At 35.4% G+C, this 13,724-nt stretch overlaps 1 protein-coding gene across 1 annotated transcript in view; it reads right to left on the bottom strand.

Annotated features, from left to right (window-relative positions):
• Positions 1–13,724, bottom strand: part of LOC135133099 (uncharacterized) — a 200,295-nt gene that overhangs the window by 9,255 nt on the left and 177,316 nt on the right. Inside the window, exons 3-4 of the mRNA XM_064061361.1 lie at positions 13,107–13,259; positions 5,582–5,800 (exon numbers count right to left, since the gene is read on the bottom strand). Coding sequence (XP_063917431.1) covers positions 5,582–5,800; positions 13,107–13,259 — 372 coding nt within the window. The remainder of the gene's footprint in view (positions 1–5,581; positions 5,801–13,106; positions 13,260–13,724) is intronic.

Genomic DNA, 13,724 nt, shown 5'->3' with positions numbered 1-13,724 from the left:
TATTCATTAGCATTCATTATGGGAGGAAGATTTTCGAAATATTCGCTTTGAAGGTGTTTTTTTTAATCCCTAATATTTCCATATTTCATCGGGCGATTCTGAAAAACTTTTGGAAAGTTGTCTAAAAATGAACAAAAAATTCTGGAATATGATTCTAAATTTCTAGTGTGTTTATGGTCTGGGAGTAGAGTTTTAGAAATATACTACATCTACAAAAAAATTTCTAAATAATTTTCGAAAGTGGTCGAAGAAGTTGACATTTTCTCACAGAATAGTATTGAAAACTTGAGAAATCGAAAAAGTTGTCCGAAAATTCCGAAAAAATTCTAGGACTTAGATTTCAATGCAATGATTCGAAAAATGTAGCATGTTTATAACCCGGAAAAAAAGTTTGGAAATATTCGTTTTTAAACTTTTTTTTTAAATCCCAAATATAGCCATATTTCATTGGGAGATTCTGGAAAAATGAAAGGAGTTTTCAAAGAAATGAAACGGAAAATAACTTCTGCAGGTCGATATCTAAAAAACTATTCTTTAGATAATTTTCGAAGGAGATCTAAAAAAGTCGAAATTTTCATGAGAGAAGGGCTCGAAACATTGAATTTTGGGAAGCATTGTCACAAAATACGCAAAAAATTACGGAATATGATTCGAAATTTCTAAAGTGATAGTGGTCTCGGAGAAAAATTTTTGGATTTTTCAAAAAAATCTGTAGGAAATTTTCAAAAGTAGTTTAAAAAAGTTCGAAATTTTGACAAAGAGGAGTATTGAAAACTGGAGTTTTTGAAAATGTTGTCCAAAAATTCTAAAAAAATACTGCTCTATAAATCTCGATGTGGTGATTAGAAAAATATTGCGTGTTCATGATATCGGAGCAAGATTTCCGAAATATTCGCTTTGAAGGTGTTTTTTTAATCCCAAATATTTCTCTATTTCATTGGGCGATCCTGAAAAACTTGTGGAAAGTTGTCTAAAAATGAATAATAGACCCTGGAATATGATTCGAAATTTGTAGTGTGTTTATGGTCTGGGAGCAAAGTTTTAGAAATAAACGATATCTACAAAAAAATCTCTAAATAATTTTCGAAAGTGGTCGAAAAAGTCGACATTTTCACACGTAGGAGTATTGAAAACTTGAGAAACTGAAAAAGTTGTCCAAAAATTCCGAAAAAATTCTGGGACATAGATTTCAATGTAGTGATTCGAAAAATATAGCATGTTTATAGCCCCGGAGAAAAATTTTGGAAATATCCTTTTTGAGACAATTATTTTTAAATCCCAAATATAGCCATATTTCATTGGAAGATTCTGGAAAAATGAAAGGAGTTTTCAAAGAAATGAAACGGAAAATAACTTCTGCAGATCGAAATCTAAAAAACTATTCTTTACATAATTTTCGAAGGAAATCTAAAAACTTCGAAATTTTCATGAGGGAGGGACTAGAAAATTTGAGCTTTGTGAAGCATTGCCTAAAAGTACACAAAAAATGCCGGAATTTGATTCGAAATTTCTAGAGAGATAATCGTTTCTGAAAAAATTTTTGAATTTTCTAAAAAATCTGTAGTAAATTTTCAAAAGTGGTTTAAAAAAGTTCGAAATTTTGAAAAAGAGGAGTATTGAAAACTTGAGCTTTTGAAAATGTTGTCGAAAAATTCTGAAAAATATTGCTCTATAAATCTCGATGTGGTGATTCGAAAAATATTGCGTGTTCATGATATGGAAGCAAGATTTTCGAAATATTCGCTTTGAAGGTGTTTTTTTAATCCCTAATATGTCCATATTTCATTGGGCGATTCTGAAAAACTTTTGGAAAGTTGTCTAAAAATAAACAAAAAATTCTGGAATATGATTCGAAATTTCTAGTGTGTTGAGGTCTGGGAGTAAAGTTTTAGAAATATACTACATCTACAAAAACATCTCTAAATAATTTTCGAAAGTGGTCGAAAAAGTCGACATTTTCACACGTAGGAGTATTGAAAACTTGAGAAACTGAAAAAGTTGTCCAAAAATTCCGAAAAAATTCTGGGACATAGATTTCAATGTAGTGATTCGAAAAATATAGCATGTTTATAGCCCCGGAGAAAAATTTTGGAAATATCCTTTTTAAGACAATTTTTTTTAAATCCCAAATATAGCCATATTTCATTGGAAGATTCTGGAAAAATGAAAGGAGTTTTCAAAGAAATGAAACGGAAAATAACTTCTGCAGGTCGAAATCTAAAAAACTATTCTTTACATAATTTTCGAAGGAAATCTAAAAACTTCGAAATTTTCATGAGGGAGGGACTAGAAAATTTGAGCTTTGTGAAGCATTGCCTAAAAATACACAAAAAATGCCGGAATTTGATTCGAAATTTCTAGAGAGATAATCGTTTCGGAAAAAATTTTTGAATTTTCTAAAAAATCTGTAGTAAATTTTCAAAAGTGGTTTAAAAAAGTTCGAAATTTTGAAAAAGAGGAGTATTGAAAACTTGAGCTTTTGAAAATGTTGTCGAAAAATTCTGAAAAATATTGCTCTATAAATCTCGATGTGGTGATTCGAAAAATATTGCGTGTTCATGATATGGAAGCAAGATTTTCGAAATATTCGCTTTGAAGGTGTTTTTTTAATCCCTAATATGTCCATATTTCATTGGGCGATTCTGAAAAACTTTTGGAAAGTTGTCTAAAAATAAACAAAAAATTCTTGAATATGATTCGAAATTTCTAGTGTGTTGAGGTCTGGGAGTAAAGTTTTAGAAATATACTACATCTACAAAAACATCTCTAAATAATTTTCGAAAGTGGTCGAAAAAGTCGACATTTTCACACGTAGGAGTATTGAAAACTTGAGAAACTGAAAAAGTTGTCCAAAAATTCCGAAAAAATTCTGGGACATAGATTTCAGTGTGGTGATTCGAAAAATATAGCATGTTTATAGCCCCGGAGAAAAATTTTGGAAATATCCTTTTTGAGACAATTTTTTTTAAATCCCAAATATAGCCATATTTTATTGGAAGATTCTGGAAAAATGAAAGGATTTTCAAAGAAATAAAACGGAAAATAACTTCTGCAGGTCGAAATCTAAAAAACTATTCTTTACATAATTTTCGAAGGAAATCTAAAAACTTCGAAATTTTCATGAGGGAGGGACTAGAAAATTTGAGCTTTGTGAAGCATTGCCTAAAAATACACAAAAAATGCCGGAATTTGATTCGAAATTTCTAGAGAGATAATCGTTTCGGAAAAAATTTTTTGAATTTTCTAAAAAATCTCCAGGAAATTTTCAAAGGTGATCTAAAAAAGTTCGAAATTTTGACAAAGAGGAGTATTGAAAACTTGAGATTTTGAACATGTTGTCAAAAATTTCTGTAAAAATATTGCCCTATAAATCTCGATGTGGTGATTCGAAAAATATTGCGTGTTTATGATATGGAAGCAAGATTTTCGAAATATTCGCTTTGAAGGTGTTTTTTTAATCCCTAATATTTCCACATTTCGTTGGGCGATTCTGAAAAACTTTTGGAAAGTTGTCTAAAAATGAACAAAAAATTCTGGAATATGATTCGAAATTTCCAGTGTGTTTGGGAGTAAAGTTTTAGAAATATACTACATCTACAAAAAAATCTCTAAATAATTTTCGAAAGTGGTCGAAAAAGTCGGCATTTTCACACGGAATAGTATTGAACACTTGAGAAATTGAAAAAGTTGTCCAAAAATTCCGAAAAAATTCTAGGACTTAGATTTCAATGTACCTAATGATTCGAAAAATGTAGCATGTTTTTAACCCCGGAGAAAAAGTTTGGAAATATTCGGAAAATAACTTCTACAGGTCGATATCTAAAAAACTATTCTTTAGATAATTTCCGAAGGAGATCTAAAAAAAGTCGAAATTTTCATGAAGGAAGGGCTCGAAAAATTGAATTTTAGGGAACATTGTCAAAAAATACGCGAAAAATTTTTGAATTTTCTAAAAAATCTGTAGGAAATTTTCAAAAGTAGTTTAAAAAAGTTCTAAATTTTGACAAAGAGGAGTACTGAAAACTTAAGCTTTTACAGGTGTTACGCGTAAGACTATGTTATTTTATACAAAATAAAATCCATTTCCTATGTATAAATGTGAAGTGACGTCATCCCATTATTGGTGGGGATGAAAAATATTATATAAAGGTAGGCGGTGAATTAAAACCAAGTAAAAATGGTGCCGGTACACGAATTTTTCAGCTGGCATTCTATAAGTACATCTGCAATTCCAAAGAAATCGGTCTCGTATTTCGGAAACTAAAGAAAAAGAAACTATAAACTTATAATAGAGAACAACGAGTAAGTCATAATTGGAACAATGTGAGAACAGTTGTACAATAGTTTTGAAACAATTCGATCCCTTTGGCTGGGATTCCTTTGTACATTTGAATTTAATAACTCGCCAGAGACGAGTTCGCCTTTAGTCATAAATATTTTGAAATCGTTTATGAAAAAGCGTATAAAAGGAACACGAGATTACAAGCCCGGCAGATATTTACGCTATGACACGACGAGACATTTCTTTGCGAATAAAATTATGTGCAACAGCATACAGACGTGTCTTCATAAACCCTAACGTGAAACGAAAACTTGTTATCTGATTGCTTTAAAATTTCGGCTTCGCTTTAAGGAAGTGACGTACCGAGGAAACATTAGCTCTTCCATTAAAGCAGCACGAACCCATCAAATCCGGCTTTTCTAATGTTTAATAAAAAAACGTAATTTCCTCAAGTTCCAATAATTCATAACCCGTCCCATGCACGCAAATATAAATATTAAACAGTAATGAATAAATTTCCAGCATCTCAAGCTCTCAAGATGGCGCCCGTCTGCCACCTCCTCATTTATTCAAATGCAAATCAATCCTCAGTCTTTATAAATAAATAAAACCCGCACATAAAACTCGTCCTGAATTCATCAGTTATTTTCATTGTGACCTAAAACAGACGCTCGATTATTTATAAAAGCCGTATTCGAGGAATGGAAAAGCACCGCCTAATGGGGACAGCCACAAAGAGATGTTTTTACAATCATTTGATTACACAATGCTTAAAGAATACAAAGGAATCTTGAGGAATTCGCGCGGAAAATGTCCTTAATGACGTCATAAATTTCGGCGTCCCTTTAGAGCCGCTGAAAGGACCTCGAACGCGTCATTAGCAATCGAAAAAAGCGGCCCGAGTATCATCACTTCGAATCAATTAGTGAGCGGTGAAGGAAAAGTTTTAATCCAATTTTTCAACGGCAATTAATAGCTCAACCCGGGTGCGAAATCTCGCGACAAAACTCTTAATTGCAGAGTCGGCTTTAATTAGTTCGGAATTTCAGGAATCCACCGTTTACTTACTTTGGGGCCGCACGGTTCATTACGCCGCCGGCGAGGGCAGGGAGTTTGACTTTGAGTTGGCGACACCGATTGTCTTCGGGCCAGAGCAAACAACAGGATTTCGCAACAACCGAATCGGAAAACGTGCCAAAAAAGAGCAAGAAAAAACACCCCCGGATCAAAATTTGCATAGACGTAGACGTGGCGGCGATCGCCTTTTCGGTGGTGTTTGAACAACCCAGTGCTACCAACCTAGCTGCTTCCTGATCCCGTTGCCCATCTTGCTGCGCCACAGGCTGTTGATGAGCGTCGGGTCGGCGCGTCTCCACTCCCTCCAGCCCGACAGCGTCCTCCGGATGCCCCCAACGCCGCCCCCTCCCCCCGGGAATAATATGCCCGGACTGGGGGTGCTCTGGTAGCCCGCTTGCGGCTGCACGTGGGCACTCCCTTGTGGAGACGGCAGTCCGGTCGCTGAAAACATCCACAAACATTACCACGCTCAAACACTCCTTCGCGAATTATTAACGGTGGCGGCGCGGCCGGGGGCGGCGGAAAATTCTGTCGAATCAATGTGTTTCGTGCACCGTGAATGCAACATTTAGCGGTCGAACGGCCGGAGGCGGTGGCATATTCATGAGTGTAAAAGTGAATATTTCAGCATGAAATACGCGCTTGTTTTTGAGCTGCGGGGGTAAACTCGGGGGCTGGAGGGGATTTGTAACGAAGCGGCTAACTGGGGGAAAGTTCAGCTATAAGTTACTTATGGTAGACGGCAAAAAATAAGTACGTGGATTTTTTCTTGCGGTTTTTACGCTGAGATGAAACTCTTGTGGATTGGACGGGAACGGCTCTCTTGAGTTGTGAGTTTGAACTAGGGTTTTAGCGTTGCAGGCTTGGATGGGGGCCATAATGCCGGGGAAACTAAAAGAAATAAAAAGACAGGTTGGAATGCATCCAATGGTATTTATTGGGGTTGTTGGGGCACGATAGTGGGAATGCGATAACGTAAAAGGGGTATTTAATGAAGCGCGATGTTTAAATAGTGGATGGAATCGATGTTGTCAACTAAATGGTTCGGAAGCGAGTGGAACGTGTGGTGAAGAATAAAAGTTTGGTGTCACGCGAGCCGGCAGCACGTTTTCGGGATGTTGGGTTTAGTAAATTGGTACGTTGTGGGAAAGAGGACACTTTGCACATACATTTATCAAAAGGAACATCTTTTATTGCTTGTGATATACCTAATACTATATTAATCGCAATTTCTGGCATTCATAAGTTTTTTACTGAAACCAATATCTGCCCGAATTTTAAATGAATTATCAGTATATATCCATTTGAATTTATAATTAACACTACACTGCTATTTTACACAAGAGAATAAAGATTTACCCACATTTATTGTTATTTAGATAGAAATCATGTCATGAAGTTGAAACATTTCTGAATTTCATCAACAAAATTTTCAAATGCAGAACATTATTTTGTTACAACAAAAAATTTGTATAAAAAGGTGCTATCTGCAAATGAAAAAATTGGTCCAAAGTTATTTCGACAGAACTTCGCTCGCTTCTGAAGAACAGTCCAACAAATTCTGCGATACTAGGACCGCCCACCCGCCCCCAAGATGCTTAATGTCAAAAAAAATTATTGTCGTGCTTGCGTTTTTAGTTGACATGGAAAGTTTTTCTGAAAAAATGAAATTTTAAAAAGATTAAGCACGTCAAAAATGTCAGAAAATATAATTCGTATTTGATTAATTTTAATATCTTGAATTTCGGGAAAAAATTGTTTTTCGTTTATAACGTCTCAACGGTAAAATATCAATTTCAAATGTTCCATAAATTTTAGCATCAATATGTTGAAAAATTAATACGAAAGTTTCTAGAAAAAATACACTTTGTTAGAGTTTTTTTTTATATTCTTTCAAATTCTTTCAATATCCCTGAAGATTCCCTCAGATTTCCTCAGAATTTTTCAAGATCGCTTTCGATCCTTGCAGATCCCTGCAGACTGTTCCAGATTCTTCCAGTTTTTTCTACATTTTTCTAGATTTTCTCAAATTCTCTCAGATTCTCCCAGATTTACCTAGATTCGTCTAGATTTCCTGAGATTCTTTCCGATCCCCTCTGATTCTTCCTAATTCTTTCCGAGTCTTAGTATCATATTCCCTCGATTATCTTGGATTCCCTCAGATTCTTTCCTTTTTTTTTTAAGATTCTTCTTTTCGGATTCTTTCGGAATGTTTCACATTCTTTCGAATTTTTACAGATTCTTTCAAAGACACCGTCAGGAATCTTCACGATTTTTTCAAATTTTTGAATTCTATTCAGGTCGTTTTAAAACCGTGCAGATACTTTCAGATGCATGCAGAATTTTCCAGATTCTTCCAGATTTTTCTAGATTCTTCGAGATTCTCACAGATTCCCACAGATTTCCTCAGATTCCTTTAAATTCTTTCCAAACTCTCAATTTCTCTCAGATTCCCTCAAATTCCTTCAGATTCTTTCAAATGCATTTAGATTCTTTCATTTTCTTCCTGATTCTCTCTTTCAGATTTTTTCAATTTTTTTAAATCTTTCTGATTATTCCGGATGCTGTTCCATGCTTCCGGTTTGTTTCCTATCGAATTTTTTAAGATTCTTTCAAATTTTTCAGATCGTTTCAGATCCTGTCAGATTCTTCCAAATTCTTCCAGATTCCTCCAGTTTTTTAGATTCTATTTGATTTTTCGAAATTCTTCAAAATTCTCTCAGTTTCTCACGGGTTCCCTCAGATTCTTTCAAATTACTTCAAATTCCTTCAGTTTCCTTACGAATCTCTCAAATTCTGTTAGATTCCCTCAGACTCTCTAGGATTCTCTGGATTTTAGTAATAATAATAATATTTGCTTTCAAATTTTCCCACATTGCTTCAAAGTCCTGCAAAATCATTCAGATCCTTCAAGTTTCTTCTAGATTTTTCGAGCTTCCCTCAGATTCCTTCAAGGAAAATGAGAAAATCTCGAAGAATCTAGCAAAGTCTAAAAGAATCTAGAAAAATCTGTATGAGTCTGCAGGGATCTGAAAGGATTTGTAAGGATCTGAAACAATCTGAACAGAATTAAAAAATTTTAAAGAATCTTCAGGATTTCTGATGGGTGTCTTTGAAAGATTCTGAAAAGTTCAAAGGAATCTGAAAAAGGTCGAAAGAATCCGAAAAATGCGAAAGAGAGAATAAAAAAAATCCAAAAAATTCGAAAAGAAGAGTCGTAAACAAAATTAAAGAATTTGAAAAAGTTTTAACTTCTCTCAGATTCTTCCAGATTTCTCCATTTTTTTTTTCTTTACGAATCTCTTAAATTCTGTTAGATTTCCTCAGACTCTCTAGGATTCTCTGGATTTTAGTAATAATAATAATATTTGCTTCCAAATTTTCCCACATTGCTTCAAAGTCCTGCAAAATCATTCAGATCCTTCAAGTTTCTTCTAGATTTTTCGAGCTTCCCTCAAATTCCTTCAAGGAAAATAGAAAATCTCGAAGAATCTAGCAAAGTCTAAAAGAATCTAGAAAAATCTGTATGAGTCTGCAGGAATCTGAAATGATTTGTAAGGATCTGAAACAATCTGAACAGAACTAAAAAATTTTAAGGAATCTTGAGGATTTCTGATGGGTGTCTTTGAAAGAATCTGAAAAGTTCAAAGGAATCTGAAAAAGTTCGAAAGAATCCGAAAAATGCGAAAGAGAGAATAAAAAAAAATCCAAAAAATTCGAAAAAAGAGTCGTAAACAAAATTAAAGAATTTGAAAAAATCTTAACTTCTCTCAGATTCTTCCAGATTTTTCCATTCTTCAAAATTCTCTCAGTTTCTCACAGGTTCCCTCAGATTCTTTCAAATTACTTCAAATTCCTTCAGTTTCTTTACGAATCTCTCAAATTCTGTTAGATTTCCTCAGACTCTCTAGGATTCTCTGGATTTTAGTAATAATAATAATATTTGCTTCCAAATTTTCCCACATTGCTTCAAAGTCCTGCAAAATCATTCAGATCCTTCAAGTTTCTTCTAGATTTTTCGAGCTTCCCTCAGATTCCTTCAAGGAAAATGAGAAAATCTCGAAGAATCTAGCAAAGTCTAAAAGAATCTAGAAAAATCTGTATGAGTCTGCAGGAATCTGAAATGATTTGTAAGGATCTGAAACAATCTGAACAGAACTAAAAAATTTTAAGGAATCTTGAGGATTTCTGATGGGTGTCTTTGAAAGAATCTGAAAAGTTCAAAGGAATCTGAAAAAGTTCGAAAGAATCCGAAAAATCCGAAAGAAAGAATGAGAAAAATCCAAAGAATTCGAAAAGAAGAGTCGTAAACAAAATTAAAGAATTTGAAAAAGTCTTAACTTCTCTCAGATTCTTTCAGATTTTTTCACCTTCATGTCGTTTCAGATTCTTTCAAATTTGCCCAGATCATATCAGATCCCTACAGACTCTTTCAGATTCTTCTAGATTCTTTTGAATTCTTCGAAACAGCTAATATCTACTAAGATAAGAATAACAATAATTTTTCACGTTTATTATTAAAATATTAGAAAAAAACCATTCTGTTGGGCAGAAATGTGTCAACCAGAAATAGTATACGGACAAGTCAAAATCAATCTTATCTTATCAAGTACTAGCCCCACCCACCCGCCTCGTATTTTCTCTGAGGATATATCATTTGCCAAAATTTTACCGAACAAATCCTGTCCAAAATGTGCCAAAATCAGTCTTATTTGAGCAAATACTAGCCCCGCCCACCCGCTCGTTATTTTCTCAGAGAATGGTATTTGTCAAAATCAGTCTTGTCTTAGCAAGTACTAGCCCCGCCCACCCGCCCGCTATTTTCTCAGAGGGTATGGCGTCTGCCAAAATCACTCTTATCTGAGCAAGTACTAGCGCCGCCCACCCGCCCTGTATTTCCTCAGAGGATAGTACTTGCTAGTACTTGCTACAATAAGTCTTATTTTGGCAAATAACATATCCTCAGAGAAGATAGGGGCGGGTGGGCGGGGCTAGTTCTTGCTCAGATAAGAGTGATTTTGGCAGACGCTATATACTCTGAGAAAATAGCAGGCGGGTGGGCGGGGTTAGTACTTGCTAAGATAAGACTGATTTTGGCAAATACCATGCTCTCTGAGAAAATAACGGGTGGGTGGGCGGGGCTAGTATTTGCTAAGATAAGACTGATTTTGGCACATTTTGGATAGGATTTGTTCGGTAAAATTTTGAGATGACGTCATCAGTTTTTTGGGAGGGGTTAAGGAATAAATTTTGCTTAACGATTTACTATGAGTACGATAACTTTAAAATATTTACAAGATTTCCAGACAATTGGCTCTGCAGTTTCAACGTTATATTGCAAAATATTCATATTCTGTTTTAAATTTTTTCTAAAAATTCTGGATGTCTAGGGTGAAAATTCGACACCGATTTACACACCACAAGAAAAAGAATATCATATTTTATGAAATTAAAAAAACTTTCAATTATAAATTTTGGAGATGACGTCATCAAATTGTTGGTGGGGATACTTAGCCAAATTTTGGTTAGTATTTAACCATCTACAGGATATTTGTAACATATGTACAAAATTTGACAACAATCGGTCCAGTAGTTTCGGAGATTATGTGTCTAATAAAAATGAATACAGACAAACAGACAGACAGACAGACAGACAGACAGATAGACAGACAGACAGACGGAACGCACCGCACCCTCTCTCAATTTTCTCAGAGGGCATGGCATTTGCTAAAATCAGTCTTATCTTCGCAAGTACTAGCCCCGCCCACCCGCCCGCTCTTTTCTCAGGGTGTATGACGTCTGCCAAAATCAGTCTTATCTGAGCAAGTAGTAGCCCCCCCACCAGCCCCTATTTTCTCAGAGTGTATGACTTCTGCCAAAATCAATCTTATCTGAGCAAATACTAGCCCCGCCCACCCGCCCGCTGTTTTCTCAGGGTGTATGAGCTCTGCCAAAATCAGTCTTATCTGAGCAAGTAGTAGCCCCGCCCACCCGCCCCTATTTTCTCAGAGGATATGTAATTTGCCAAAATAAGATTTATCTTAGGAAGTACTAGCAAGTACTGTCCTCTGAGGAAATAAAGGGGGGTTGGGCGGGGCTAGTACTTTCTAACGTAAGTCTTGTTTTGGCAAATCACGTATCCTCTCAGAAAATAAAGGGCGGGTGGGTGGTCCTAGGTACTTGTTAAGATAAAACTGATTTTTTAATCTTGTAAAAATTTGTGAAATTTAATTTTACCATTTTAAACATGTTGTAAGTTTCTATTTGCGAAAAGATGACTATACGTATATTAAGGAAACAGACCCTATATCAGCCCCGCCATTTCAGTTGTGATGAATTTTTTTATTAGTCGTGAGCCTGGGGGCGGAGCGTAATTGCAAAATCGATTTTGCCTATACAAATTTACCATTTTAAACTTGGAATAAAAGAAATCATCACAATTGGGATGGGGTGGGTGGGCGGGGTTTATATTTTGCCTGGTTTTCTTAATATACATGGCATTTTTTTCAAGATACTCAAAAACATGTTTTTTATTTCTTGTAAAGAAATAAGTATTTTGCAGTCAAGATCCGCCCCCTTGGTTCACGGCGAGTAAAAAAAAATCACAATTGCGACAGGGTGGGTGGGCGGGCTTACATTTTGCCTTTTTGTGGAATGTAGAACATGTTTTAAGCATCGTGTTATTGTCGTCAAATTTTGTTATTATATTAGGAATACCATGTAAACGGTAAAGCGTTAAATAAAAACCAACTTAACCTAAATAATAAATTTAATTTTTCATTAGGGATATTTGCATATTGATTGCCAACCAAATTACTAGATTTACATGGCCTACCTTTGTCTAAAAATATCCTGAACGGTGTATAGTCACAAATTGTCGATAAATCACAACAAACCAGGTAATAAACTGTACTGTAAACAGCAATTATGGTATCCGATGATTGAAATTAATTGCACACTATTGTAATGTAAGCAACCAATGATTCATTAGCAAACAGATTGGGATGAGAAACATAAACTGTTCCCAAATTGATTTGTTTTATTTATTAGGCAACAAAAAACAGACAATAAAACATGTTAAACACTCCATAACTGCAGCCGTTCAGAATGAAATTTTTATAAATAAATTGTCATTGATTATTGAGTCAGGTGACAACGGAAAATAACAAATTTAGCTCGACTTACTAAATTTAATATTATCTGCCAACAAAACACAAAATTTTATTATCCAGTCATTTATCAACGTTAACTGAATTGACAAATATTTTATAATCGAATTATACATAGCTCAGTAGATGATTATTCATATCGCATTCGACAAAAAAATCTGCATGCACACATCGTCCAAAAATAAATTAATCACAATTGTTACAATTTTGCAATTTGGCAAGTTTAAATCCACATTAATTATTAACCAGTCGAAATAGTAAAAAATTCTCGAGAGCGCCGCTTGACAGTCACTTCGACGCTCAGTCAGTACGGTGCCGGCACCTCATGACAGTTTAATTACCCCCAGTTGTAAATCGATTACTGCCCTCCCCCCGCATTTTCTAAATTAATCTGTCACTTGAATAAAGAATGAACGTGCATCATTTAGCAGTCTCCGTTTGTAGCAACCGTAAGAGCTACCATGAACTCGCATTTCGCATTTCCACTTTGCAAGATTAAAAGACAACGAAAGAAAAGCGCAAGTGCTACCTTTCGAGCGAAAAATGATAAACGAGAAGCGACAACCCTCAATACGTACCCATTAGTGTGATAAGGGCTAGCAAGAGGACGAGGGTTAAAAGCCAGCCCATACTTGTAGGTCACCAGCTTCGAGGCGCAATGGAAGCACATGCAACCGGCATTCCAACCACCGTTCTTCGAGCTTCTAATTCCTGGCCAAGGCGGAGGTAATCTGCAAGACAAGAGCTCGAATTAAAAAGTTGGTGCGGTTTACGTCCCCTACATAAACTAGGAGCACTATAAATTCAAAGGTGTAGAGTTCGAAACTTTATGCACAATGCATGTGTTCGGGTCTTGGAGGGTTGGAAGTTGAAAGAGAGGACGGGACATAAAGGTACAATTGCAAATTGCTTGGCACTCTGTATGGCTGCTACGTCGAATTGAATATTGGAGGTTAGGGTCGAGCGGACGTTATTTTACGAAGAATTCACTGTTAGTGCATGCGACGGAATTGTTGTTTTATGGAAATCGGCAGTTTTGTGTTTAGGGAGGAAGAAAATTAAGTCTTTGTGATGAGCGGGGGCGGCGAAGGATGAGGGTGACAACGTTATTCTAGCACGAAGCGGATAACCATCTATTATTATACAGAGTGTCCCACTGCTTTCATATGCTATAAAAATTGATCGAAGATTACTTC

The sequence above is a fragment of the Zophobas morio genome, unplaced genomic scaffold (genome assembly GCF_036711695.1).
Source record: "Zophobas morio isolate AGI-343-1 ecotype UQ-CSIRO unplaced genomic scaffold, CSIRO_AGI_Zmor_V1 ptg000021l, whole genome shotgun sequence".
Classification (NCBI taxonomy): Eukaryota; Metazoa; Arthropoda; class Insecta; order Coleoptera; family Tenebrionidae; genus Zophobas; species Zophobas morio.
This window is presented reverse-complemented; position numbering and strand designations above follow the sequence as displayed.